This window comes from Aegilops tauschii, chromosome 1 (assembly GCF_002575655.3).
Source record: "Aegilops tauschii subsp. strangulata cultivar AL8/78 chromosome 1, Aet v6.0, whole genome shotgun sequence".
NCBI lineage: Eukaryota > Viridiplantae > Streptophyta > Magnoliopsida > Poales > Poaceae > Aegilops > Aegilops tauschii.
In genome coordinates this window covers 460,637,503-460,662,863 of record NC_053035.3, presented here as the reverse complement: position 1 = coordinate 460,662,863, position 25,361 = coordinate 460,637,503, and the positions used below count along the sequence as shown (strand labels likewise).

General features: G+C 46.3%; 1 protein-coding gene across 1 annotated transcript; it reads right to left on the bottom strand.

The window, feature by feature from the left end:
* Positions 1 to 24,242: 24,242 nt before the first annotated feature.
* Positions 24,243 to 25,361, bottom strand: LOC109758725 (uncharacterized). The gene is made up of 2 exons (XM_020317593.4): positions 25,192 to 25,361; positions 24,243 to 25,096 (listed from the first exon to the last, which is right to left on the bottom strand). The coding sequence occupies exons 1-2, from the start codon at positions 25,249 to 25,251 to the stop codon at positions 24,488 to 24,490; spliced, it is 669 nt and encodes a 222-aa protein (XP_020173182.1). The 5' UTR covers positions 25,252 to 25,361; the 3' UTR covers positions 24,243 to 24,487.

Sequence of the window (25,361 nt, the reverse complement as noted above, 5' to 3'; positions counted from 1 at the left end):
ACATGTTTTTTTTGAAAGCTCTGACAGTAGGAGAGGCTCCTACTGACTTTTAAATTAATGCAACACCAGGATCAGGGGAGGTGTGGCCCCCTAGTTACAAGGTATATAGATGAGTAGTACAATACAGACTAGTTAGAGCAAAGAGGTGTCAAAACCTACTAGAAAGAAGCAAACTAGGGGGTGGTAGAGATCAGAGAGTGCCCACCAATCCTCTGATGAAGGGGTGGAGAGAGTTTCTGGTGCGGTGTACCATCATGGACATATCATTTTTGAACCTGCCTCTCCAGGATTCCATTGATGGCATCACATTCCTAAAATGTTTATTATTTCTCTCTTTCCACACCCCAAGCTGCTATGATGAAGATTTCCATGAATAATGGACCACCCCAGGATCTTCTTCCCTCATGGATGAGATCCAGCCTGCATTGGGAATCATGCCAGTGCATTCCAATCGCAGACCAACATTCAGTTGCAAATGGGCATTTGAAGAATAGGTGGGTCACTGTTTCCTCCGGGGGCGTGCCACAAAGCAGACAGGTGTACACATCACCTTCCAATTTATACTGCCTCCTCCTCAACATGTTTCGAGTATTCAGACGGTCAGCAAACAGTAGCCAAGCAAAAACTTTCCATTTGTTCGTGCATTTGGATTCCCAGATCCAAGGAAAAACTGCATCCACAATAACATCTTTAAAGCAGAACTTATAGTAGTCACTTGATTTGAAAGCTCCTAGCTCTCTAGCATCCCAGACACAACACCATTTGTCATTTGTGTCACTGTCGGGATTAATCCTCACAGTTAAAGCCTGAATCTCTTCAACTTCTGCTCTTGCCTGAGGAGAGAATGGTATGTGAAAAGCCTCTCCAATGGTGCTAGATCTCAGCAAAGTCTGTATTGACATATCCTCTTCTCTCGCAAATGAAAACGCCCTCGGGCATGCGGTCTCCAGTGGTTGATCAATCCAAAGATCCTTCCAGAACAAGGCTGTACTACCGTCCCCAACTTTGATCTTAGTCACCCCTCTGAAGATGTCTGATAACTGCATGAGATCCCGCCACCAGAAGGAGCCACATGGTTCCGAGGCATGCGGTACAACGACTGAGTAGTATGCACTCCATATCAGGTTCACCCATGGCACATCTAGTTTATTGTAAAACTTGTATAGCTGTTTGAGCAAAAGGCCTTGATTCTGAAGTTTAAGGTCCACAATCCCAAGTCCCCCTACAGCCTTGGGGCGGCAGACGAGCTCCCAAGAGGCAAGAGAGGTGCTCTTTGTCCCATCCTCCGTCTTCCTGCTCCAGAAGCATTGCCTACGGATTTTATCCAGGTGTTCCACTATCTTAGGAGGGATTCTGAGTGAACACATGGCATACACCATAAACGATGACACCACCGAATTAACATAGGTGAGTTTCGATCCGTAGTCTAGCAGGTTAGCGGCCACAGAGACTCTTCTCTCAACGGATGTCACAAGAGGCATGAAATCCATTATTGTGGGTTTAGTAGTTCCAAGCGGGAGCCCTAAATATGTGAATGGCATTTTCCCCACAACACAACCAAACATGTCCGCAAAATCCAGTGCCTCCGCGTGCGTAACATTAATCGGGATCAGGGTTGATTTCTGAAAATTGAGTCGTAACCCAATGGACGCAGCATAGTCTACCAGGAGTTTTTTCAGAGCCTCAACCTGCTCTTTCACAGCTGGAAGAAAGACAATCGTATCGTTTCACATGTAATCAAATAGTGACATGATATGGACAATATCATTTTGCTCCTTTGATCTCCATCTTCGGGGCGCCATGATCATCTTCGTCACCGGCATGACACCATGATCTCCATCATCATGTCTTCATGAAGTTGTCACGCCAATGATTACTTCTACTTCTATGGCTAACGCGTTTAGCAATAAAGTAAAGTAATTTACATGGCGTTATTCAATGACACGCAGGTCATACAAAAAAAAGACAACTCCTATGGCTCCTGCCGGTTGTCATACTCATCGACATGCAAGTCGTGATTCCTATTACAAGAATATGATCAATCTCATACATCACATATATCTCATTCATCACATCCTTTTGGCCATATCACGTCACAAGGCACATGCTGCAAAAACAAGTTAGACGTCCTCTAATTGTTGTTGCAAGTTTTTACGTGGCTTCTATAGATTTCTAGCAAGAACGTTTCTTACCTACGTAAAACCACAACGTGATATGCCAATTTCTATTTACCCTTCATAAGGACCCTTTTCATCGAATCCGTTCCGACTAAAGTGGGAGAGACAGACACCCGCTAGCCACCTTATGCAACTAGTGCATGTCAGTCGGTGGAACCTGTCTCACGTAAGCGTACGTGTAAGGTCGGTCCGGGCCGCTTCATCCCACAATACCGCCGAAACAAGATAAGACTAGTAGTGGCAAGAAAAATTGACAACATCTACGCCCACAACTGCTTTGTGTTCTACTCGTGCATAGTAACTACGCATAGGCCTGGCTCATGATGCCACTGTTGGGGATAGTTGCAGAATTTTAAAATTTTCTACGCATCACCAAGATCCATCTATGGAGTTTACTAGCAACGAGGGGAAAGGAGTGCATCTACATACACTTGTAGATCGCGAGCGGAAGCGTTCAAGTGAACGGGGTTGATGGAGTCGTACTCGTCGTGATCCAAATCACCGATGACCGAGCGCCGAACGGACGGCACCTCCGCGTTCAACACACGTACGGAGCAGCGACGTCTCCTCCTTCTTGATCCAGCAAGGGGGAAGGAGAGGTTGATGGAGATCCAGCAGCACAACGGCGTGGTGGTGGAAGTAGCGGGGATCCCGGCAGGGCTTCGCCAAGCGCAAGCGGGAGGGAGAGGTGTCACGGGAGGGAGCGGGAGGCGCCAGGGGCTAGGGTACAGCAGCCCTCCCTCCCCCCTTTATATAGGCCCCCTGGGGGCGCCGGCCCTGGGATCTCATCTATGGGGGGGCGGCGGCCAAGGGGGGGAACTTCCCCCCCAAGTCAGGTGGGGCGCCCCCCACCCCCAGGGTTTCCAACCCTAGGCGCAGGGGGAGGCCCATGGGGGGCGCACCAGCCCACTAGGGGCTGGTTCCCCTCCAACTTCAGCCCATGGGGCCTTCCGGGATAGGTGGCCCCACCCGGTGGACCCCCGGGACCCTTCCGGTGGTCCCGGTACAATACCGATAACCCCCGAAACTTTCCCGGTGGCCGAAACTGGACTTCCTATATATAATTCTTCACCTCCGGACCATTCCGGAACTCCTCGTGACGTCCGAGATCTCATCCGGGACTCCGAACAACTTTCGGGTTTCCACATACTAATATCTCTACAACCCTAGCGTCACCGAACCTTAAGTGTGTAGACCCTACGGGTTCGGGAGACATGCAGACATGACCGAGACGCCTCTCCGGTCAATAACCAACAGCGGGATCTGGATACCCATGTTGGCTCCCACATGTTCCACGATGATCTCATCGGATGAACCATGATGTCGAGGATTCAATCAATCCCATATACAATTCCCTTTGTCAATCGGTACGTTACTTGCCCGAGATTCGATCGTCGGTATCCCAATACCTTGTTCAATCTCGTTACCGGTAAGTCACTTTACTCGTACCGCAATGCATGATCCCGTGGCTAACTCCTTAGTCACATTGAGCTCATTATGATGATGCATTACCGAGTGGGCCCAGAGATACCTCTCCGTCATACGGAGTGACAAATCCCAGTCTCGATCCGTGCCAACCCAACAGACACTTTCGTAGATACCCGTAGTGTACCTTTATAGTCACCCAGTTACGTTGTGACGTTTGGTACACCCAAAGCACTCCTACGGTATCCGGGAGTTGCACGATCTCATGGTCTAAGGAAATGATACTTGACATTGGAAAAGCTCTAGCAAACGAACTACACGATCTTTTGTGCTATGCTTAGGATTGGGTCTTGTCCATCACATCATTCTCCTAATGATGTGATCCCGTTATCAATGACATCCAATGTCCATAGTCAGGAAACCATGACTATCAGTTGATCAACGAGCTAGTCAACTAGAGGCTTACTAGGGACACGTTGTGGTCTATGTATTCACACAAGTATTACGATTTCCGGATAACACAATTATAGCATGAACAATAGACAATTATCATGAACAAGGAAATATAATAATAACCATTTATTATTGCCTCTAGGGCATATTTCCAACATGACCTTCACTCCGAAGACATCGACGGTATGGACGATGATGAGGTGCAGGTACAGAGCTTACCACCCGCCAAACACAGGATTGCCACTTCCTGGTATGACGTGTGTATGATAGACACACCTGACGACGCACTCGACGATCACAAGGAGGATCCAGTCGAGGACAAACCTCCTGGTAAACAGTCCGAACACCGGCGCCCACGGCGCCGCTCCAAGTCACACCGCCTAAGGAAAATCATTGCTAGCACCAGAGAATACAACACTCCGAACAACGAAGACCCTGTTGAGGTAGAATCCGAACAGGAGGAACAGGAAAGCGGGCAAGACAGCCTCAATGGACAGGCCAAATATGAAGACTCGGAGGATAGTAATTATCTCCCACCCTCCAAGGATGAGGAGAGCCTTGGCAACGAGGATTTTATCATGCCCGAGGAACCTCTTGAGCAGGAGCGCTTTAAACGTCGGCTGCAGCTTCAAGCAAGTCAAGATTTGCTCAATGATAGATGGACCAAGGTCCTGACCGCCGAAGAATTCAGCCTTCGCGGCCCAGACAAAAGCCACCCCAAGTACAAGTGGCTCCCTCAATACGATGGCAGGGTGTTGGAGCCCATACAACCATCAAATAATGCGGTAGGATGATCACAGTTCAGTCCAGATAAAGCAGCAGCCCAAGCAGAACACCATACCAACCCATCCGGCCGGCAAAGCAAGAATAAACCAGCTAGGGGGAACAGTTGCGACATCCAACAAGACCTGGAAGGTAGAACAGGACACACAAAATCAATACACAGATCGCGCGGACATGCCCTGACTGGCAATGAGGGTTACCTATTCGGACACAGCAGAGCCGACCACGCCCGGTCCGAACACCCTAAACAGCGTCCGCCGGAAGTGCTTCATAGTGTGGCCCAACATAGAGGAGCCGCACACCCTCTCTGCTTCACTGACGAGGTAATGGAGCATGAATTTCCAGACGGGTTTAAACCCATTAACATCGAATCATACGATGGAACAGTAGATCCTGCGGTATGGATTGAGGATTACCTCCTCCACATTCACATGGCTCGCGGAGACGACCTTCACGCCATTAAATACTTACCACTAAAGCTTAAAGGGCCGGCTCGGTACTGGCTAAACAGTCTGCCAGAAAATTCCATTGGCAGCTGGGAAGATCTGGAAGAGGCCTTTCAAGACAACTTCCAAGGAACATATGTCCGGCCACCAGATGCTGATGACTTAAGTCATATTGTCCAGGAGCCCGGCGAGTTAGCCAGGGAGCTCTGGACTAGGTTCTTACTTAAAAAGAACCAAATTGTCGATTGTCCGGACGTAGAAGCCCTCGCGGCCTTCAAACATAGCGTCCGGGATGAATGGCTAGCGCGTCACCTCGGTCAGGAAGGACCCAAATCCATGACAGCCCTCACCACCCTAATGACCCGCTTTTGCGCGGGAGAAGATAACTGGCTCGCTCATAAAAGCAACAACGCCAGTGGCCCGGGCACCTCCGAAATCCGAGACGGCAACGGCAAGCCACGACGAACCGAACACAATAGTCGCAACAGTCATGAAATATTAGGCGACACAGCGGTCAACGCCGGATTTAACAATCCGAAACCCGGTCAACGGAAGAAGCCATTTAAGGCAAACCAGGATGGATCATCCACCCTCAACAGGATATTGGACCGACCTTGTCAAATTCACGGCCATCCTGATAAGCCAGCTAATCACACCAACAGAAACTGTTGGGTCTTCAAGCAGGCAGGCAAGCTTAATGCCAAGCACGAGGGGAGGAGGCCACCAGGCAATAAAAACAGCGGAGCGGCTCGCCAGCTGAACACCAGGGGCCAGAAACAGTTTCCCTCCGAAGTTCGACCACTCCTGGAACGGAAATAGCAGTCCGGCTTCCGCCGCCCAGCCACTATATTGGCAGGATTTACACCACGCATACATCACTACGCGCTCAAGATACCATGGGCATCGGCGGAAGCACAATACGGACAACCCTGCAAGAATTCCCGTAACGTTTTTATCTGTTTTCCTTACTTTTATTTATTATCTCTTAAAAACAGGTGACCATCAGGACAGTACCTACATCGGACTCCACCGGAGTTCGTATCCATACACTCACCCAAGGGGTCACTTCCGTTAAGGATTCCCCCTCCCCGAGGATGGGCGGCGCAGACATGAGACAGGAGGTCCAAAACAAGCTTTTGTAGACCGCACTCGTTATTTTGAGCCTGTACTATGCCTTTTTTCCTCCGTTCCCAACCCCGAGCATGTCAAATAGCCGGGTTGTGGTTTTCTACTTTTTATATACATTCATCATTGGCATATTGCTCCGTTCCCAGTAAACTTTACCCGAACTAATCTTCCGTGCTATTTCTACAATGAGTCCGGCCGTAACGGCTGCCTTACAAGACGCACCTCGGCATAACTCGCCAAGGGCCCGGTATGGGAACAAATGAGTCGCCAGTAAAAGTCCGAACAGCTCTATAACGCACTTCGGCGTCGCAAGTTTGGCCTTATATGCATCAGCTCCGAATCATTGTCTTTGGTCAATAGTTGGGTTGCCCGGCTCCCGTGCTTGCTACCCTACGTTCCGCTCTATCGGCTAGGGTAGTAAAGGGAGAACTACTACGATTGTGCCCTGGCCTAGACCGGATGAGCACCTCAGTAGAGAAAGCCGAAAACTGACTGTCATGATGCGGCGAGAGCTGGTCAACCACTTGACGACTTACTCGAATCTTTAGTGATTCTCCGTGTCACACGAAGGATCTTTTTAGATCAAAATATGTAAGGCACGACATTACAATGCACCGTATACATACCAGGGGCTATGTCGTAACCCCATGATAAAACTCCTATGGCTAAGTGAAAGTGTTAACGCCTTATAGTCCGATTGCCTGGTTCGCTGCATTATCACCTCCTTCATGGACCAAGACGTTGGATAAAGAGTGATTCAATGCTTTTCCGAACACCCCCGTACTTCCTATGAGGGGGCTGAAGCCGACGACTGGAAAACTTTCAGATCATATTAAAACGGCCGCACAGGAGGAATTCAAGCTTTCGAGCAAAAACATAAAATAGATCAATTATAAAATTGTCTCTTACAATTCTAATACACCTCACTCAACCATTATGTTCTTCGAGCATTGACCCTCTATCAGGCTGGCGGCTTCCAGGACGTCTTCAAAATAGTGCTCCGGCTCATAACGGTCCTTGCCCTTGGGTGGACTCCTCGCCACAACATCGACGGCCTTCATCTTTCCCCAAAAAGTTTTGACTCGGGCAGCCGTCATCCGTGCACCCTCAATGCATGCTCATCGCTTCACAGCATCGATATGTGGCACTGCGTCAACAAGCCGCCGCACCAGGACAAAATAACTACTCGGAACAGGCTCACTTGGCCACAGCCGGATTACGACGTTCTTCATGGCGTCGCCGGATATCCTATGAAGCTCGGCCCACTGGGACATCTGTTCATTCAGCAACAGAGGGCGCTTTGACGCGCCAAATTGCGACCAGAAGAGCCTCTCCGTGGCATACCCCTCTTGTGCGCAGTAAAACTGCGCCGCATCGGAAGAACTCTTCGGTAAGTCAAAAAATTTGTCCGAAGAACTCCATACTTGCTTAAGCTGAGCATAGTTCGGATCACCGAACTTAGTCTGTAGCAAAAAGGGCTTGCCAGCCGCAATCTCCCCAGCTTGCCGGATCTCCTCATGGGCCGCTCTGGATTTAGATCGTGCCTCTCTCGCCTCTCGTAAGGCCTTGTCAAGATCAGCCGTTTTGGCTTCATTTTCCTTCTCAAGAAGTTTACAGCGGCTAGCCGCATTCTCTAATTAGTGAGCCATGGTGGACATCTTCTCCTTGTCTCGGTGTCGTGCAACTTGTTCGGCTTTTAACTCAGCCGATGCCTTTTCGGCAGCCGCAAAACTTAACCAGGCCTGCTCCTTGGCCCGGGCTAGCTCCGCTCGAAGGGCCTCCACGGCGGTAGCACCATCTGCATTCATGCACATTACATATAAAACTCTTTTCAGAGTCAAGCTTCAATTGTAAGCACATTGGTGTAAGGAATGCTCGAAATATATACCTTGCGAGTCGTCAAGACGCCTGTTGATCAAGGCAATGTCATCCCCCGCAATAACCAGCTTTTGCTGTAGTTTGGCCACTTCCATATTCCGTGTAGCCGCTGAAGGGGAGGCAGCCTGCAGTCATTGTTAAATCAAGGTTAGTACCTGAGCATATCTTTTCGATCCTCCGATCGCCTCCTTTGGAAGGCAATCCGAGTCTCAGGGGCTACTGCATATACAACAGGTGCATTCTGCCAATAAAGTTCCGTTGGCAAAACTACATCACAAACCTCAAAACCTCTGAGAAGGCTCATAAAGGCCTCGTTCAACCCGCTCTTCGCGGATAGAACCTTTTCGACCACCGTAGCCATCAAGGCACGGTGCTCCTCTGAAACGGACGCTCATCGCAGCATGTCCGTCAGCATTTCCGGCGCTCCGGGGTCTTCGGAAACCGCCGCCGGAGTACGGCAATCCTTTGAAAGAACCCGTTTACTCACCTCTAGAATCGCCTCCGGCTGCAAACCGGACGACTCAGGGCCATCATTCTTCATTCCCGAACTCCGAGTGACAGATGCCCCACCTTCGGGAAACGCCTTCTTCGTTTCCGGCACTACTGGTGGATCGGGAGGAGCCCTCCGAGACGATACCTCAAGATCGTCCGCCCTGTTGGGCGAAGAGGCCGGAGAAGGCATGTCACTCTCCATCATCTCCGGAAGAAGGTCCCCCGAGGAGGAGGGCGATTGAGAAAAACCAGGCGTTATCCTGCGAGGATGCACATATGCGGATGATTACTTCACTAAACAGGAAAAGGACGAGGTATGTTTAAAGTGCCCCAGTTTCACTTACGGTTCGGCCAGAGGTTTACCCTCATCATAAAGCTCTGCGGCAACATCGCTTGCCCGGCCCGGGCCGCCCAACGATGGCGTTTTTCCTCTCTTGGAAAGCTTCCCCTCCTGACCTCCGGAAGCGGCCCTCTTCTTGCCATGGAAGGCACCCTCTACACCTTTCCCCCTGGGCAAAAGGGTTTCAGTTTCCCCGAACACACCATCCTCAGGGCAGGCATCACCTTCGAGTTCCCTGCTCTCGCCCCCCTCTGCAGACACCTGGTACGGTGTCGGAGTCAGCATCCTCGTCAGCAGGGCGGTCGCAGAATCTTCGGGAAGGGGCGCCGGACACTAGATTAACACCGCTTTCTTTATCCAGTCCTGTATGGGGACGGATTGTTCAGTATCTTGTCAAGAGATGCTTGAATGGAAGGTGTTCGAAGATTGAATACTTACCGAAGTGTCCGAATGATTGCAGTCAAGGCCAACGTCTTCGGTAGTGTCTGGCCATTGCTCTCGCTCCCCGAAATATAATTTCTACATTCCTTCGTGCGTAGCACCGAAGGAGTGCTGAAGAGTCCGCCTCCCTTCTGGATTAAACTCCCACATACGGAGAGGCCGCCGCTGACATGGCAGGGTCCGGCGGACTAGCATTACTTGAACGACATTCACAAGGTCAATGCCCTTCTCGGAGAGGCTCCGGATGCGACTTTGCAGAGTCCGCACTTCATCGACAGATCCCCAATCCAATCCCTTATTGATCCATGAAGCAAGCTGAATCAGAGAGCCGGGTTGAAACGCAGGCGTAGCCGCCCACTTGGGGCCCCGTGGCTCATTGATATAAAACCACCCCTGCTGCCACATATCGGAAGACTCGGCGAAGGACCCTTCAAACCAAACCGCGTCGGCAAGCTTGCCTATTGCAACGCTGCCGCACTCTGCCTGTTCCTCCTCTGCCACCCGCGGCCTCACATTAAAAGTCTTGAGCCACAAACCAAAGTGCGGGGGAGTCCGGAGGAAGGCCTCACACGTGACGATGAATGTTGAGATGAGAAGAATAGAGCCCGGGGTCAGATTGTGAAAATCTAGCCCATAGAACATGAGCCCCCGGACGAAGGCGTTAAGCGCGAACCCTAACCCATGGAGGAAGTGGGACACAAATACTACCCTCTCGCCAGATTTGGGGGTAGGAATAACCTACCCCTCGGCGGGAAGCCGATGAAGGATTTCTGGGGTCAGATACCTCGCCTCGCGGAGCTTCGCAATGTCCTCCCCTGTGACAGAAGAGGCCACCCACTGGCCTGAACGGCTGGACCCGGACATGATTGGGCCTGGTGGTGATTGGAACCCGAGGGCTGGAACTCGAGGTGGCTGGGGTTGAGGAAGAAGCAAGCGCAAAAGAAAAAGACAAGTCTGGGTCCCTATATAAAGGCCCAGAATATTGAGCGTCCCCTCCTGGGTATCGAAACTTACTTATCCTCGAGGAGTTGTACCGAGGGACGGTTGGGTTACCCACGCCTACATTATAGAAAATTCCGTGAATAAGGGACACGATCCCTGCTTTGACAAGACGTGCCAATAAAACCGTGCCCCGAGACGTGGGGCGAGGGGCTAGCCAGCGGATGGAAGTAATGACCGGGCAGGCATAATGCAATGTCATAAACAGTGGTGAGCAGAAGAGACTCGCGAAATATTATATCCTCTACAATTGTGTATACGGGTCCGGATACAAATCATCGCATCCGAAGACTATCCTGGAGTTTGGAAGAAGGGGAACCCGCCTTGCAATGCCGAATACAATCTGCGCGCCGGACTCCTCGTCATTGAAGCCAGGTTCAGGGGCTACTGAGGGAGTCCTGGACTAAGGGGTCCTCGGGCATCCGGCCTGTTATCTATGGGCCGGACTGATGGGTTGTGAAGATATGAAGGCCGAAGACTATACCCGTGTCCGGATTGGACTCTCCTTGGCGTGGAAGGCAAGCTTGGCGATCAACTATGAAGATTCCCTCCTATGTAACCGACTCTATGTAAACCCTAGATCCCTCCGGTGTCTATATAAACCGGAGGCAGTAGTCCGGATGGACGGATATTCATTACCATATTCATATAGGCTAGACTTCTAGGGTTTAGCCATTACGATCTCGTGGTAGATCAAATCTTGTAATACTCGTATTCATCAAGATCAATCAAGCAGGAAGTAGGGTATTACCTCCATAGAGAGGGCCTGAACCTGGGTAAACATCGTGTCCCCCATCTCCTGTTACCATCGATCCTAGACGCACAGTTCGGGACCCCCTGCCCGAGATCCGTCGGTTTTGAGACCGACAGTGACAAAGAGCTCGTCGTAAATGGTTATGTCGATGCAAGCTTTGACACTGATCTAGATGACTCTAAGTCGCAAACCGGATACATGTTTATATTGAATGGTTGAGCTGTCAGTTGGTGCAGTTCTAAGCAGAGCGTCGTGGCAGGATCTACGTGTGAAGCGGAATACATAGCTGCTTCGGAAGCAGCAAATGAAGGAGTCTGGATGAAGGAGTTCATATCCGATCTAGGTGTCATACCTAGTGCATCGGGTCCAATGAAAATCTTTTGTGACAATACTGGAGCAATTGCCTTCGCGAAGGAATCCAGATTTCACAAGAGAACCAAGCACATCAAGAGACGCTTCAATTCCATCCGTCATCAAGTGTCGGAAGGGGACATAGAGATTTGCAAGATACATACGGATCTAAATGTTGCAGACCCATTGACTAAGCCTCTCTCACGAGCAAAACATGATCAGCACCAAGACTCCATGGGTGTTAGAATCATTACAATGTAATCTAGATTATTGACTCTAGTGCAAGTGGGAGACTCAAGGAAATATGCCCTAGAGGCAATAATAAAGTTGTTATTTATATTTCCTTATATCATGATAAATGTTTATTATTCATGCTAGAATTGTATTAACCAGAAACTTAGTACATGTGTGAATACATAGACAAACAGAGTGTCACTAGTATGCCTCTACTTTGACTAGCTCATTAATCAAAGATGGTTAAGTTTCCTAACCATAGACATGTGTTGTCATTTGATGAACGGGATCACATCATTAGAGAATGATGTGATTTACTTGACCCATCCGTTAGCTTAGCACTATGATCGTTTAGTTTATTGTTATAGCTTTCTTCATAACTTATACATGTTCCTATGACTATGAGATTATGCAACTCCCGAATACCGGAGGAACACTTAGTGTTCTATCAAACGTCACAACGTAACTGGATGATTATAAAGATGCTCTACAGGTGTCTTCGATGGTGTTTGTTTGGTTGGCATAGATCGAGATTAGGATTTGTCACTCCATGTTACGGAGAGGTATCTCTGGGCCCTCTCGGTAATGCACATCACTATAAGCCTTGCAAGCAATGTGACTAATAAGTTAGTTGTGGGATGATGCATTACGGAACGAGAAAAGAGACTTGCCGGTAACGAGATTGAACTAGGTATTGAGATACCGACGATCGAATCTCGAGCAAGTAACATACCGATGACAAAGGGAACAACGTATGTTGTTATGCGGTTTGACCGATAAAGATCTTCGTAGAATATGTAGGAACCAATATGAGCATCCAGGTTCCGCTATTGGTTATTGACCGGAAGTGAGTCTCGGTCATGTCTACATAGTTCTCGAACCCGTAGGGTCCGCACGCTTAACGTTCGGTGATGATTGGTATTATGAGTTTATGTGTTTTGATGTACCGAAGGTAGTTCGGAGTCCCGGATGTGATCACCGACATGACGAGGAGTCTCGAAATGGTCGAGATATAAAGATTGATATATTGGAGGACTATATTCGGACACCAGAAATGTTCCGAAGAAGTTTCGGATAAAACCGAAGTGCCGAAGGGTTACCGGAACCCCCCGGGGGAACTAATGGGCCACATGGGCCTTAGTGGAGAGAGAGAGAGGGGCGGCTAGGGCAGGCCGCGCGCCCCCTCCCCCTTGGGTCTGAATTTGACTAGGGAAGGGGGCGGCGCCCCCTTTCCTTCTCCCACTCTCCCTCTCCTTCCTTCCCCCTCTCTTCCCTTGTTGGAAACCTACTAGGAATAGGATTCCTAGTAGGAATCCTACTTGGGGAGCGCCCCATGAGGGCCGGCCGGCCTCCCCCTTGCTCCTTTATATACGGGGGCAGGGGGACCCTAGAACACACAAGTTGACAGTTGTCTTAGCCGTGTGCGGTGCCCCCCTCCACAAATTTCCACCTCGGTCATATCGTTGTAGTGCTTAGGTGAAGCCCTACGTTGGTAACTTCATCATCACCGTCATCACGCCGTCGTGCTGACGAAACTCTCCCTCGACCTCAGCTGGATCTAGAGTTTGTGGGACGTCACTGAGCTGAACATGTGCAGATCGCGGAGGTGCCGTACCTTCGGTGCTAGGATCGGTCGGATCATGAAGATGTACGACTACATCAACCGCGTTGTCATAACACTTCCGCTTTCGGTCTATGAGGGTACATAGACAACACTCTCCCCTCTCGTTGCTATGCATCACATAGATAGATCTTGCGTGATCGTATGAATTTTTTTTGAAATTACTGCGTTTCCCAACAGTATATGATGCAACCAAAATGTTTTGTCTATCCTAAAGGTGCTAACAAAGTGTGCAAACTCCAGCGATCCATCTATGGACTGGTGCAAGCATCTCGGAGTTGGAATATACGCTTTGATAAGTTCATCAAAGCATATAGTTTTATACAGACTTGCGGTGAAGCCTGTATTTACAAGAAAGTGAGTGGGCGCACTACAGCCTTTCTTATAAGTATATGTGAATGACATATTGTTTATCGGAAATGATGTAGAATTTTATGGAAAGCAAAAAGGAGTGTCTGAAATGAGTTTTCAAATAAAGACCTCGGTGAAGCTATTTACATATTGGGCATCAAGATCTATAGAGATAGATCAAGACGCTTGATAAGACTTTCAACGAGTACATACCTTGGTAAGATTTTGAAGGAGTTCAAAATGGATCAGTCAAAGAAGAAGTTCTTGCCTGAGTTGTAAGGTATTAAGTTGAGTAAGACTCAAAACCCGACCACGGAAGAAGATAGAGAGAGAATGAAAGTCATTCCCTATGCCTCAACCATAGGTTCTATAAAGTATGCCATGCTGTATACCAGACCTATTGTGTACCTTACCATGAGTTTAGCAAGGGGATACAATAGTGGTCCAGGAGTAGATCACTGGACATCGATCAAAATTATCCTTAGGTAACTAAAGAGGACTAAGGAAATGTTTCTCGGTTATGGAGGTGACAAAGAGTTCGTCGTAAAGGGTTATGTCGATACAAGCTTTGACACTGATCCGGATGACTCTGAGTCTCAATCTGGATACATGTTGAAAGTGGGAGCAATTAGCTAGAGTAGCTCCATGCAGAGCATTGTAGACATAGAAATTTGCAAAATACATACGGATCTGAATGTGGCACACCTGTTGACTAAACTTCTCTCACAAGCAAAACATGATCACACCTTAGTACTTTTTGGGTGTTAATCACATAAAGATGTGAACTATTGGTGTTCAATCACATGGCAATGTGAACTAGATTATTGACTCTAGTGCAAGTGGGAGACTGAAGGAAATATGCCCTAGCGGCAATAATAAAGTTGTTATTTTATATTTCTTTTTCTCATGATAAATGTTTATTATTCATGCTAGAATTGTATTAACCCGGAACTTGATACATGTGTGGATGCATAGACAAAACACTGTGTCCCTAGTAAGCCTCTACTAGACTAGCTCGTTAATCAAAGATGGTTAAGTTTCCTAACCATAGACATGTGTTGTCATTTGATGAACGGGATCACATCATTAGGAGAATGATGTGATGGACAAGACCCATCCGTTAGCTTAGCTTAATGATCGTTCAGTTTATTGCTATTGCTTTCTTCATGTCAAATACATATTCCTTCGATTATGAGATTATGCAACTCCCGGATACCGGAGGAATGCCTTGTGTGCTATCAAACGTCACAACGTAACTGGGTGATTATAAAGATGCTCTACAGGTATCTCGGAAGGTGTTTGTTGGGTTGGCATAGATCAAGATTAGGATTTGTCACTCCGAGTATCGGAGAGGTATCTCTGGGCCCTCTCGGTACTACACATCATAATAAGCCTTGCAAGCAATGTGACTAATGAGTTAGTTGCGGGATGATGTATTATAGAACGAGTAAAGAGACTTGCCAGTAACGAGATTGAACTAGGTATGAAGATACCGACAATCGAATCTCGGGCAAGTAACATACCGATAGACAAAGGGAATAACTTATGTTGTCATAACGGTTCGACCGATAAAGATCTTCGTAGAATAACTAATGAGTTTGCTACGTTTCCCAACAAACGGATGGGTCTTGTCCATCACATCATTCTACTAATGATGTGATCCCGTTATCAAATGACAACTCATGTCCATGGTTAGGAGACCTTAACCATGTTTGATCAACGAGCTAGTCAAGTAGAGGCTCACTAGGGACACGGTGTTTGCCTATGTATTCACACATGTATTTAGGTTTCCGATCAATACAATTCTAGCATGAATAATAGACCTTTATCATGAATAAGGAAATATAAAATAACAACTTTATTATTGCCTCTAGGGCATATTTCCTTCATGCAGTTCCCTTTGTCTATTGGTATGTTACTTGCCCGAGATTCGATCTTCGGTATCTCCATACCTAGTTCATCTCGTAACTGACAAGTCTCTTTACTCGTTCCGTAATACAAGATCCCGTGGCTAACTCTTTAGTCACATTGCTTGCAAGCTTATTGTGATGTTGTATTACCGAGTGGGCCCTGAGATACCTCTCCGTCATACGGAGTGACAAATCCCAGTCTTGATCCATGCAACCTCAACAGACACCCTCGAAGATACCTGTAGAGCTCCTTTATAGTCACCTAGTTACGTTGCGACGTTTGGTACTCACAAGGTACTCCTCCGGTGTCAGTGAGTTCGATCTCATGGTCATTGGAACATATACTTGACATGCAGAAAACGATAGCAATAAACTTGACACGATCATATGCTACGTTCATAGTTTGGGTCTTGTCCATCACATCATTCTCCTAATGATATGATCCCGTTATCAAATGACAAATCATGTCTATGACTAGGAAACCATAGCCATTGATCAACGAGCTAGTCCTTTAGAGGCTTACTAGGGACAATTTGTTATCTATGTATCCACACATGTATTTGAGTTTCCGGTCAATACAATTATAGCATGGATAATAAACGATTATGATGAACAAGGAAATATAATAATAACCACTTTATTATTGCCTCTAGGGCGTATTTCAACACCAGTGCAGCCTTGCGGCAATAGGCGCACCTCCCCTTCTTGTGGTGGCGGTTCTGAACAACGACGTGATTTCCTCGTCTCTGGATATTTTTCCTATCTTTTTTATGGATATGAGATTGCTTAGACTCATACCAAAGATATATCCTTACTCGGTTGCCGATGCTGACATCGGTGACACTCGCGACTGTCATCCCCTTCTTGGAGGCGTTGCCATGTCATTTATCTGGGCCTCTCTTCAAGCATAGGGGGGAACCCTAGGTCCGAACATAGAGGATGGCGACACATCACTCTATTTTTTGAAGGCATTGTCTTGTTTGCACGTTGGATCTAGGGATATTGGATGTCACGTTGGTTCAGGCTTCCTCTCAAGGCATGGACATCTAGGGTGCAATGTATGACTTCGCCGACACTTTCCTCATGGCATTTGTCTTTGATCTGTAGGCAATCTCGATGGCAACTTATGTAGCCTACTTGTTGATGTGCAGTCTACTTGTTGATCTCTAGGTAGTCTCAATGCTCTTTGTCTTTCATGGATCCTCCAGCCTATTTGCCAATCTCGAGGCACTCTCGAGGCTCCTTACCTTCCATGGCTAGAGTCTGGGCTAAAAGGGTTTAATTCTGTTTTGCTTTGTTTGGACCGAGCTGAGCATACCATATCTCTCTCCTTGGAATACGGTATCACACAACACTCCTGTTGTTCTATGTTGACACGAGAAAACATGAAAGCAATAAGAAGCAATGGATATCATTTCGTCCCCAAAGGTGGGACGTTCCCTACCGAAAACCATCATGCTTGTTGTGAGAAGCTCCGGTTTGTGAGAAGCATATACCCAAACCTGTCCCAAATGGGACAAAATTTGTACCACGGCATGTTGATGCCGCTCCATGATAGCATGCCAAGTTTCATGAATTTCAGACGAGTTTTGGATTTACTAGAATTTAAAAACCAGGCATCTCAATGTTTTGCCGGCAATCAACGGTGCCCTAGTGTTTGAAATTCATTCTCATTTCTTGCATGGGACGTAGGCATGCACCCAAGGACACAGATTTTATTTTTCAACCAATTTATATGCACTGGAGCATGTGCATGTAGTTCAATTTGAATTATGCACATAAATGCATAGAAAACTCAGTTAATGCATAAAGCTGTCCAAATGAACCCCGAAAAATCACGAAAATTCACACAACACTCATGTTGTTCTATGTTGACACGAGAATTTTTTTTGAAAACAATCAGAGGAAATGGATATCGTTTCGTCCCCAAAGGCGGGACGTTCCCTACCGAAAACCATCACGCTTGTTGTGAGAGGCTCCGTTTTGTGAGAAGCTTATACCCAAACCTGCCCCAAATGGGACAAAATTTGTACCACGGCATTTTGATGCCGCTCAATGATAGCATGCCAAGTTTCATGAATTTCAGATGAGTTTTGGAATTATTTGAATTTACAAACCAGGCATCTCAATGTTTTGCCAGCAATCAACGGTGCCCTGGTGTTTGAAATTCTTTCCCATTTCTTACATGGGACCTAAGCATGCACCCAAGGATACGGATTTGATTTTTTAACCAATTTATATGCACTGGAGCATGTGCATGTAGTTCAATTTGAATTATGCACATAAATGCATAGAAAACTCAGTTAATGCATAAAACTGTCCAAACGAACCCCAAAAAATCCCGAAAATTCACACAACACTCTTGTTGTTCTATGTTGACACGAGAATTTTTTTTGAAAACAATCAGAGAAAATGGATATCGTTTCGTCCCCAAAGGTGGGACGTTCCCTACCGAAAACCATCACGCTTGTTGTGAGAAGCTCCGGTTTGTGAGAAGCTTATACCCAAACCTGCCCCAAATGGGACAAAATTTGTACCACGGCATGTTGATGCCACTCCATGATAGCATGCCAAGTTTCATGAATTTCAGACGAGTTTTGCAATTACTAGAATTTACAAACCAGGCATCTCAATGTTTTGCCGGCAATCAACGGTGCCCTGGTGTTTGAAATTCATTCCCATTTCTTGCATAGGACCTAAGCATGCACCGAAGGACACAGATTTGATTTTTCAACCAATTTATATGCACTTGAGAATGTGCATGCAGTTCAAATTTGAATTATGCACATAAATGCATTGAAAACTCAGTTAATGCATAAAAATGTCCAAACGAACCCTGAAAAATCACAAAAATTCACACACCATTCCTGTTGTTCTATATTTACACGAGAAAAAAATTTGTAAGCAATAAGAGGCAATGGATATCGTTTTGTCCCCAAAGGTGGGAAGTTCCTTACCGAAAACCATCACGCTTCTTGTGAGAAGCTCCGTTTTGTGAGAAGCTTATACCCAAACCTGCCCCAAATGGGACAAAATTTGTACCACGGCATGTTGATGCCGCTCCATGATAGCATGCCAAGTTTCATGAATTTCAGACGAGTTTTGGACTTACTCGAATTTAAAAACCAGGCATCTCAATGTTTTGCCAGCAATCAACGGTGCCCTGGTGTTTGAAATTCATTCCTATTTCTTGCATGGGACCTAAGCATGCACCCAAGGACACATATTTTATTTTTCAACCAATTTATATGCACTGGAGCATGTGCATGTAGTTCAAATTTGAATTATGCACATAAATGCATTGAAAACTCAGTTAATGCATAAAAATGTCCAAACGAACCCCGAAAAATCACAAAAATTCACACAACATTCCTGTTGTTCTATATTGACATGAGAAAAAAAATTGAAAGCAATAAGAGGCAATGGATATCGTTTTCGTCCCCAAAGGTGGGACGTTCCCTACCGAAAACCATCACGCTTGTCGTGAGAAGCTCCGCTTTGTGAGAAGCTCATACCCAAACCTGCCCCAAATGGGACAAAATTTGTACCACGGCATGTTAATGCCGCTCCATGATAGCATGCCAAGTTTCATGAATTCCAAACGAGTTTTGGATTTACTACAATTTAAAAACCAGGCATCTCAATGTTTTGCTAGCAATCAACGGTGCCCTGGTGTTTGAAGTTCATTCATATTTCTTACATCAGACCTAAGCATGCACCCAAGGACACAGATTTGATTTTTCGACCAATTTATATGCACTTGAGCATTCTGCATGTAGTTGAAATTTGAATTATGCACATAAATGCATTGAAAACTCAGTTAATGCATAAAAATGTCCAAACAAACCCCGAAAAATCACAAAAATTCACACAACACTCCTGTTGTTCTATGTTGACATGAGAAATAAAATTCAAAGCAATAAGAGGCAATGGATATATTTTCGTCCCCAAAGGTGGGACGTTCCCTCCCGAAAACCATCATGCTTGTTGTGAGAAGCTCCGGTTTGTGAGAAACACATACCCAAACCTGTCCCAAATGGGACAAAATTTGTACCACGTCATGTTGATGCCGCTCCATGATAGCATGCCAAGTTTCATGAATTTCAGACGAGTTTTGGATTTACTAAAATTTAAAAACCAGGCATCTCAATGTTTTGCCGGCAATCAACGGTGCCCTGGTGTTTGAAATTCATCCTATTTCTTGCATGGGACCTAAGCATGCACCCAAGGACACAGATTTGATTTTTCAACCAATTTATATGCACTGGAGCATGTGCATGTAGTTCAATTTGAATTATGCACATAAATGCATAGAAAACTCAGTTAATGCATAAAAATGTCCAAACGAACCCCGAAAAATCACAAAAATTCACACAACACTCCTGTTGTTCTATATTGACACGAGAAAAAATTTGAAAGCAATAAGAGGCAATGGATATCGTTTCGTCCCCAAAGGTGGGACGTTCCCTACCGAAAACCATCACGCTTGTTGTGAGAAGCTCCGGTTTGTGAGAAGCTTACACCCAAACCTGCCCCAAATGGGACAAAATTTGTACCATGGCATGTTGATGTCGCTCCATGATAGCATGCCAAGTTTCATGAATTTCAGACGAGTTTTGGATTTACTAGAATTTAAAAACCAGACATCTCAATGTTTTGCCGGCAATCAACGGTGCCCTTGTGTTTGAAATTCATTCCTATTTCTTGCATGGGACCTAAGCATGCACCCAAGGACACATATTTGATTTTTCAACCAATTTATATGCACTTGAGCATGTGCATGTAGTTCAAATTTGAATTATGCACATAAATGCTTTGAAAACTCAGTTAATTCATAAAAATGTCCAAACGAACCCCGAAAAATCACAAAAATTCATACAACACTCCTGTTGTTCTATGTTGACACGAGAAAAAAAATTGAAAGCAATAAGAGGCAATTGATATATTTTCGTCCCCACAGGTGGGACGTTCCCTACCGAAAACCATCATGCTTGTTGTGAGAAGCTCCGGTTTGTGAGAAGCATATACCCAAACCTGCCCCAAATGAGACAAAATTTTTACCATGGCATGTTGATGCCGCTCCATGATAGCATGCCAAGTTTCATGAATTTCAGACGAGGTTTGCATTTACTAGAATTTAAAAACCAGGCATCTCAATGTTTTGCCGGCAATCAACGGTGCCCTATTGTTTGAAATTCTTTTCCATTTCTTGCATGGGACCTAAGCATGCACCCAAGGACACGGATTTTATTTTTCAATCAATTTATATGCACTGCAGCATGTGCATGTAGTTCAAATTTGAATTATGCACATAAATGCATTGAAAACTCACTTAATGCATAAAAATGCCCAAACGAACCCCGAAAAATCACAAAAATTCACACAACCCTCTTGTTGTTCTATGTTGACACGAGAAAAAAATTTGAAAGCAATCAGAGGAAATGGATATCGTTTCGTTCCCAGAGGTGGGACGTTCCCTACCGAAAAGCATCAGGCTTGTTGTGAGAAGCTCCGATTTGTGAGAAGCTTATACCCAAACCTGCCCCAAATGGGACAAAATTTGTACCGCGGCATGTTGATGACGCTCCATGATAGCATGCCAAGTTTCATGAATTTCAGACGAGTTTTGGAATTACTAGAATTTACAAACCAGGCATCTCAATGTTTTGCCGGCAATCAACGGCGCCCTGGTGTTTAAAATTCATTCCCATTTATTGCATGGGACCTAAGCATGCACCCATGGACACAGATTTGATTTTTCAATCAATTTATATGCACTGGAGCATGTGCATGTAGTTCAAATTTGAATTATGCACATAAATGCATTGAAAACTCAGTTAATGCATAAAAATATCCAAACGAACCCCGAAAAATCACAAAAATTCACACAACATTCCTGTTGTTCTATATTGACACGAGTAAAAAATTGAAAGCAATAAGAGGCAATGGATATCGTTTCGTCCCCAAAGGTGGGACGTTCCCTACCGAAAACCATCACGCTTGTTGTGAGAAGCTCCGGTTTGTGAGAAGCTTATACCCAAACCTGCACGAAATGGGACAAAATTTGTACCACGACATGTTGATGCCGCTCCATGATAGCATGCCAACTTTCATGAATTTCAGACGAGTTTTGGATTTACTAGAATTTAAAAACCAGGCATCTCAATGTTTTGCCGGCAATCAACGGTGCCCTGGTGTTTGAAATTCATTCCTATTTCTTGCATGGGACCTAAGCATGCACCCAAGAACACAGATTTGATTTTTCAACCAATTTATATGCACTGGAGCATGTGCATGTAGTTCAAAATTGAATTATGCACGTAAATGCATTGAAAACTCAGTTAATGCATAAAAATGTCTAAACGAACCCCGAAAAATTCCAAAATGGAACACAACACTCTTGTTGTTCTATGTTGACACTCAAAAAATTTCGAAAGCTATAAGAGGCAACGGATATCGTTTTGTCCCAAAGGTGGCACGTTCCCTACCGAAACCATCACGCTTGTTGTGAGAAGCTCTGGCTTGTGAGAAGCTTATACCCAAACCTGCCCCAAATGGGACAAAAAATTTACCACGGCATGTTGATGCCGCTACATGATAGCATGCCAAGTTTCATGAATTTCAGACGAGTTTTGGATTTACTAGAATTTAAAAACCAGGTATCTCAATGTTTGCGTCGAGTGACGGTGGTAGGGTGTTTGAAATTCATTCCCATTTCTTGCATGGGACCTAAGCATGCAACCAAGGACACATATTTGATTTTTCAGTAAGTTTATATGCACTGGAGCATGTGCATGTAGTTCAAATTTGAATTATGCGCATAAAATGCCTGGAAAACGCAGATAATGTATAAAAATGTACAAACGAACCCTAAATAATTCCCATTTTTTTGACAACACACCTGTAGTTGCATGTTCACTGCAGATAAAAGTTCTAACAATTCAAACAGCATCTTTGTAGCTGTGACCCATTACGTAATTCATATGATCAAGACGATAAATCAAGTAGATCGCACACAGTTTACTATAACCAACCGTGTGAGATGCAGCACAAAATATCTTCGGACCGTGTTTGAATAAGGGATCGTGTCTGATGACACTTTGCGCGCCAGTTTTTTGGCTGAAGTGATTCCAAATTTTCGGCTTCCGCGGAAATATCTACCTCCCCGCCCCCTCTCCCTTACCAAAATCCACATTTCCCCTCTTTCCGCCTTCCTTTTCAAGTTGAAACCTTCACTCCTTGCTTGAAGCGTCGTCGCCTCCTCGCCGGTGACCCTCCTTCACGCTCCTCGGCCTCGCCTATCCAGGCAGGTAATCCACACCCGACCCCCATCCTCCTCCTCCTTCCACATCCCACATGCCCCTACCGCCGGCGCGAGCGCGACACCTTCCACCCAAATCACCGACCCCTCCACCAAATAAGCGCCGGCCTAAGCCATGGTGCACGCAGTATAGCCAGGATCTCAAGGAGCATTTGGCAGCGGAGAAGCAAATCGCGGCCGCACGCGCGGATGAGGTCGCGATGGCTGCCATTCGTGCCGACCCCCAGATTGAGCACCTTACCATTTGCTAGCTACGCCGGTTAAGCATGCTCGGTTTACCCGTTGCGTGTGCTGCTCCTGTCTTTCCTTCATAAATTCTGGTGAACTCTGCTATCTAATTTTACCATGCAATCTGTTGCTCTAGTGTATATGTTTTATATATCGTGCAGTGTGGTGCTCACTTATTAACTGTTTTGTTAATTAGTTATCGTCTTTAGTTAACTGTTTGGTTCCATTCTGCAAATGTGATGTTCAATTCTTCAGGCTGTAATTTTGTATTGTCTTTCATATGAGAAATAAATCAAATTTATCTTTACAAAATTATGGATGCATTCTGTTATTGTATAACATGTAAGGAATAAATTAGATTTGGCTGTAGTAAATACATGATCATCTCTCTCAATCTCACATGAAGCTAAGAATAAATAGACCCGCCTATCATCTCTCTCAATCTCACATGAAGCTAAGAATAAATACGCTGAGATTTTGAATGGGACCCACACTTTTGAGGGAGAGCTGGCACGTGGGTTCATGGGTATTTTGATATGATGGGCTTTCATCTGGTCATATAACATCTTTTTAGCATGCGCCCAAACAGAGTGATGATATTTCATAAATGATAAGAAAAACCTTTTCATAAAGATTCATCTAGGTATTTTTCTTTTTACTTCTCATGCTTAATTGTGTCACTTATATGTGACATGACTATCCCAGACCCTATGTCATTGATCTTGGAGATTCGTGTAGGTATCTATTTTCATATTCGTTTTTTTTAAGGCTTCATGTATTTTATTTTATTTTATTTTATTTTTCTTTTTATGCTTGATTGTGTAACTTAGATGTGACATGACTATGTGACATGACTATCCTAGACAGACACATTTAATAATACCGCGGTAGAAGGGACTTCAAAAAAAAATTCCGCGGTAGAAGGAATGTATACTATATCGGAATAAAGGAATTACACATTACACCAAAGTACATGGATCATAATAATAACTCATACTATTACAGAACCGGACACGAGTAGTACATCAAATCGAAGGCAAACTTACACTAAATGAGCTGAAATCACGAAAGAGTGGAAACATACAAAATATGTAGAAGGCCCGCGAACGACCAAACACGACTACAGGAAAGCAAATCAAGCGCGAACGCATGCGTCTAGTGATTCCTGGTGGTGGTGGTGGTGTCCTTGGTGGTGGCGCCGGTGGTGGTGTCCTTGGTGGCGTTGTCACCGCCCATGCCCAGCGTGTTGGCCACGGCGTCCTTGGCGCCCACCACGGCGTTCACCACCGTCTCGCCGGCCTGCTGGAGGACGCTGCCGGTCTTGTCCTTGCCGGCGACGGCGGACTCCTTGGTGTACTGCGCCGTCTCCGACGCCTTCTGCTTGGCCGCCTCGGTCGCCTCGGCGGCCTTCTGCCTGGCCGCCTCCGTGGTCTCGGCGGCCTTCTGCTTCGCCGCCTCCGTCTTCTCGCCGAGGGTGCTGGCGGTCTGGTCCTTGCCCTGGGCGGCGCGCTCCTTGGCCGACTGCGCCGTCTCGTACGTCTTCTCCTTGGCCGCCTGCGCCGTCTGCGCCGTCTTGTCCTTGGCCTCGGCGGCCTTCTGCTTGGTGGCATCGGCCGTCTCGCCGGCCTTCTGCTTGGTAGCCTCCGTGGCCTGGCCAGTCTTCTGCTTCGTTGCCTCGGCCGTCTCGCCGGCCTTCTGCTTGGTGGCCTCCGTGGTCTGCCCGGCCTTGTCCTTGGTCGCGCCCATCATCTGCCCGGTCTTCTCCTGCAGTTCATCCAACAGATAGAACATCTCAGATCACCGCCGGAGCAACGGCGCATGCGCGCAGCAGAGTGCACACTAAGTAAAAAAACGCTTACCTCTGTACGGGCCTTGGTCTCGCCGGCGTGGTAGCTGGCCTGGTTCTGGTTGGAGGCCATTTTGGTTTCTTGAACTAGCTCGGAAGGGGGAAATGTCACTCGCTTTAGGCTTCTGCTCGACAGTACTTGGAATGGTTCGGTTTCTTGTGATATGGTAAGGAGGTTGGAGC

Bases quoted from the DNA above. Each gene is read 5' to 3' on its own strand.
- LOC109758725 (XM_020317593.4), bottom strand. From the start codon at position 25,251: ATGGCCTCCAACCAGAACCAGGCCAGCTACCACGCCGGCGAGACCAAG. The intron at 25,097-25,191 runs GTAAGCGTTTTT...GATGAACTGCAG, and splicing joins AGACCAAGGCCCGTACAGAG to GAGAAGACCGGGCAGATGAT.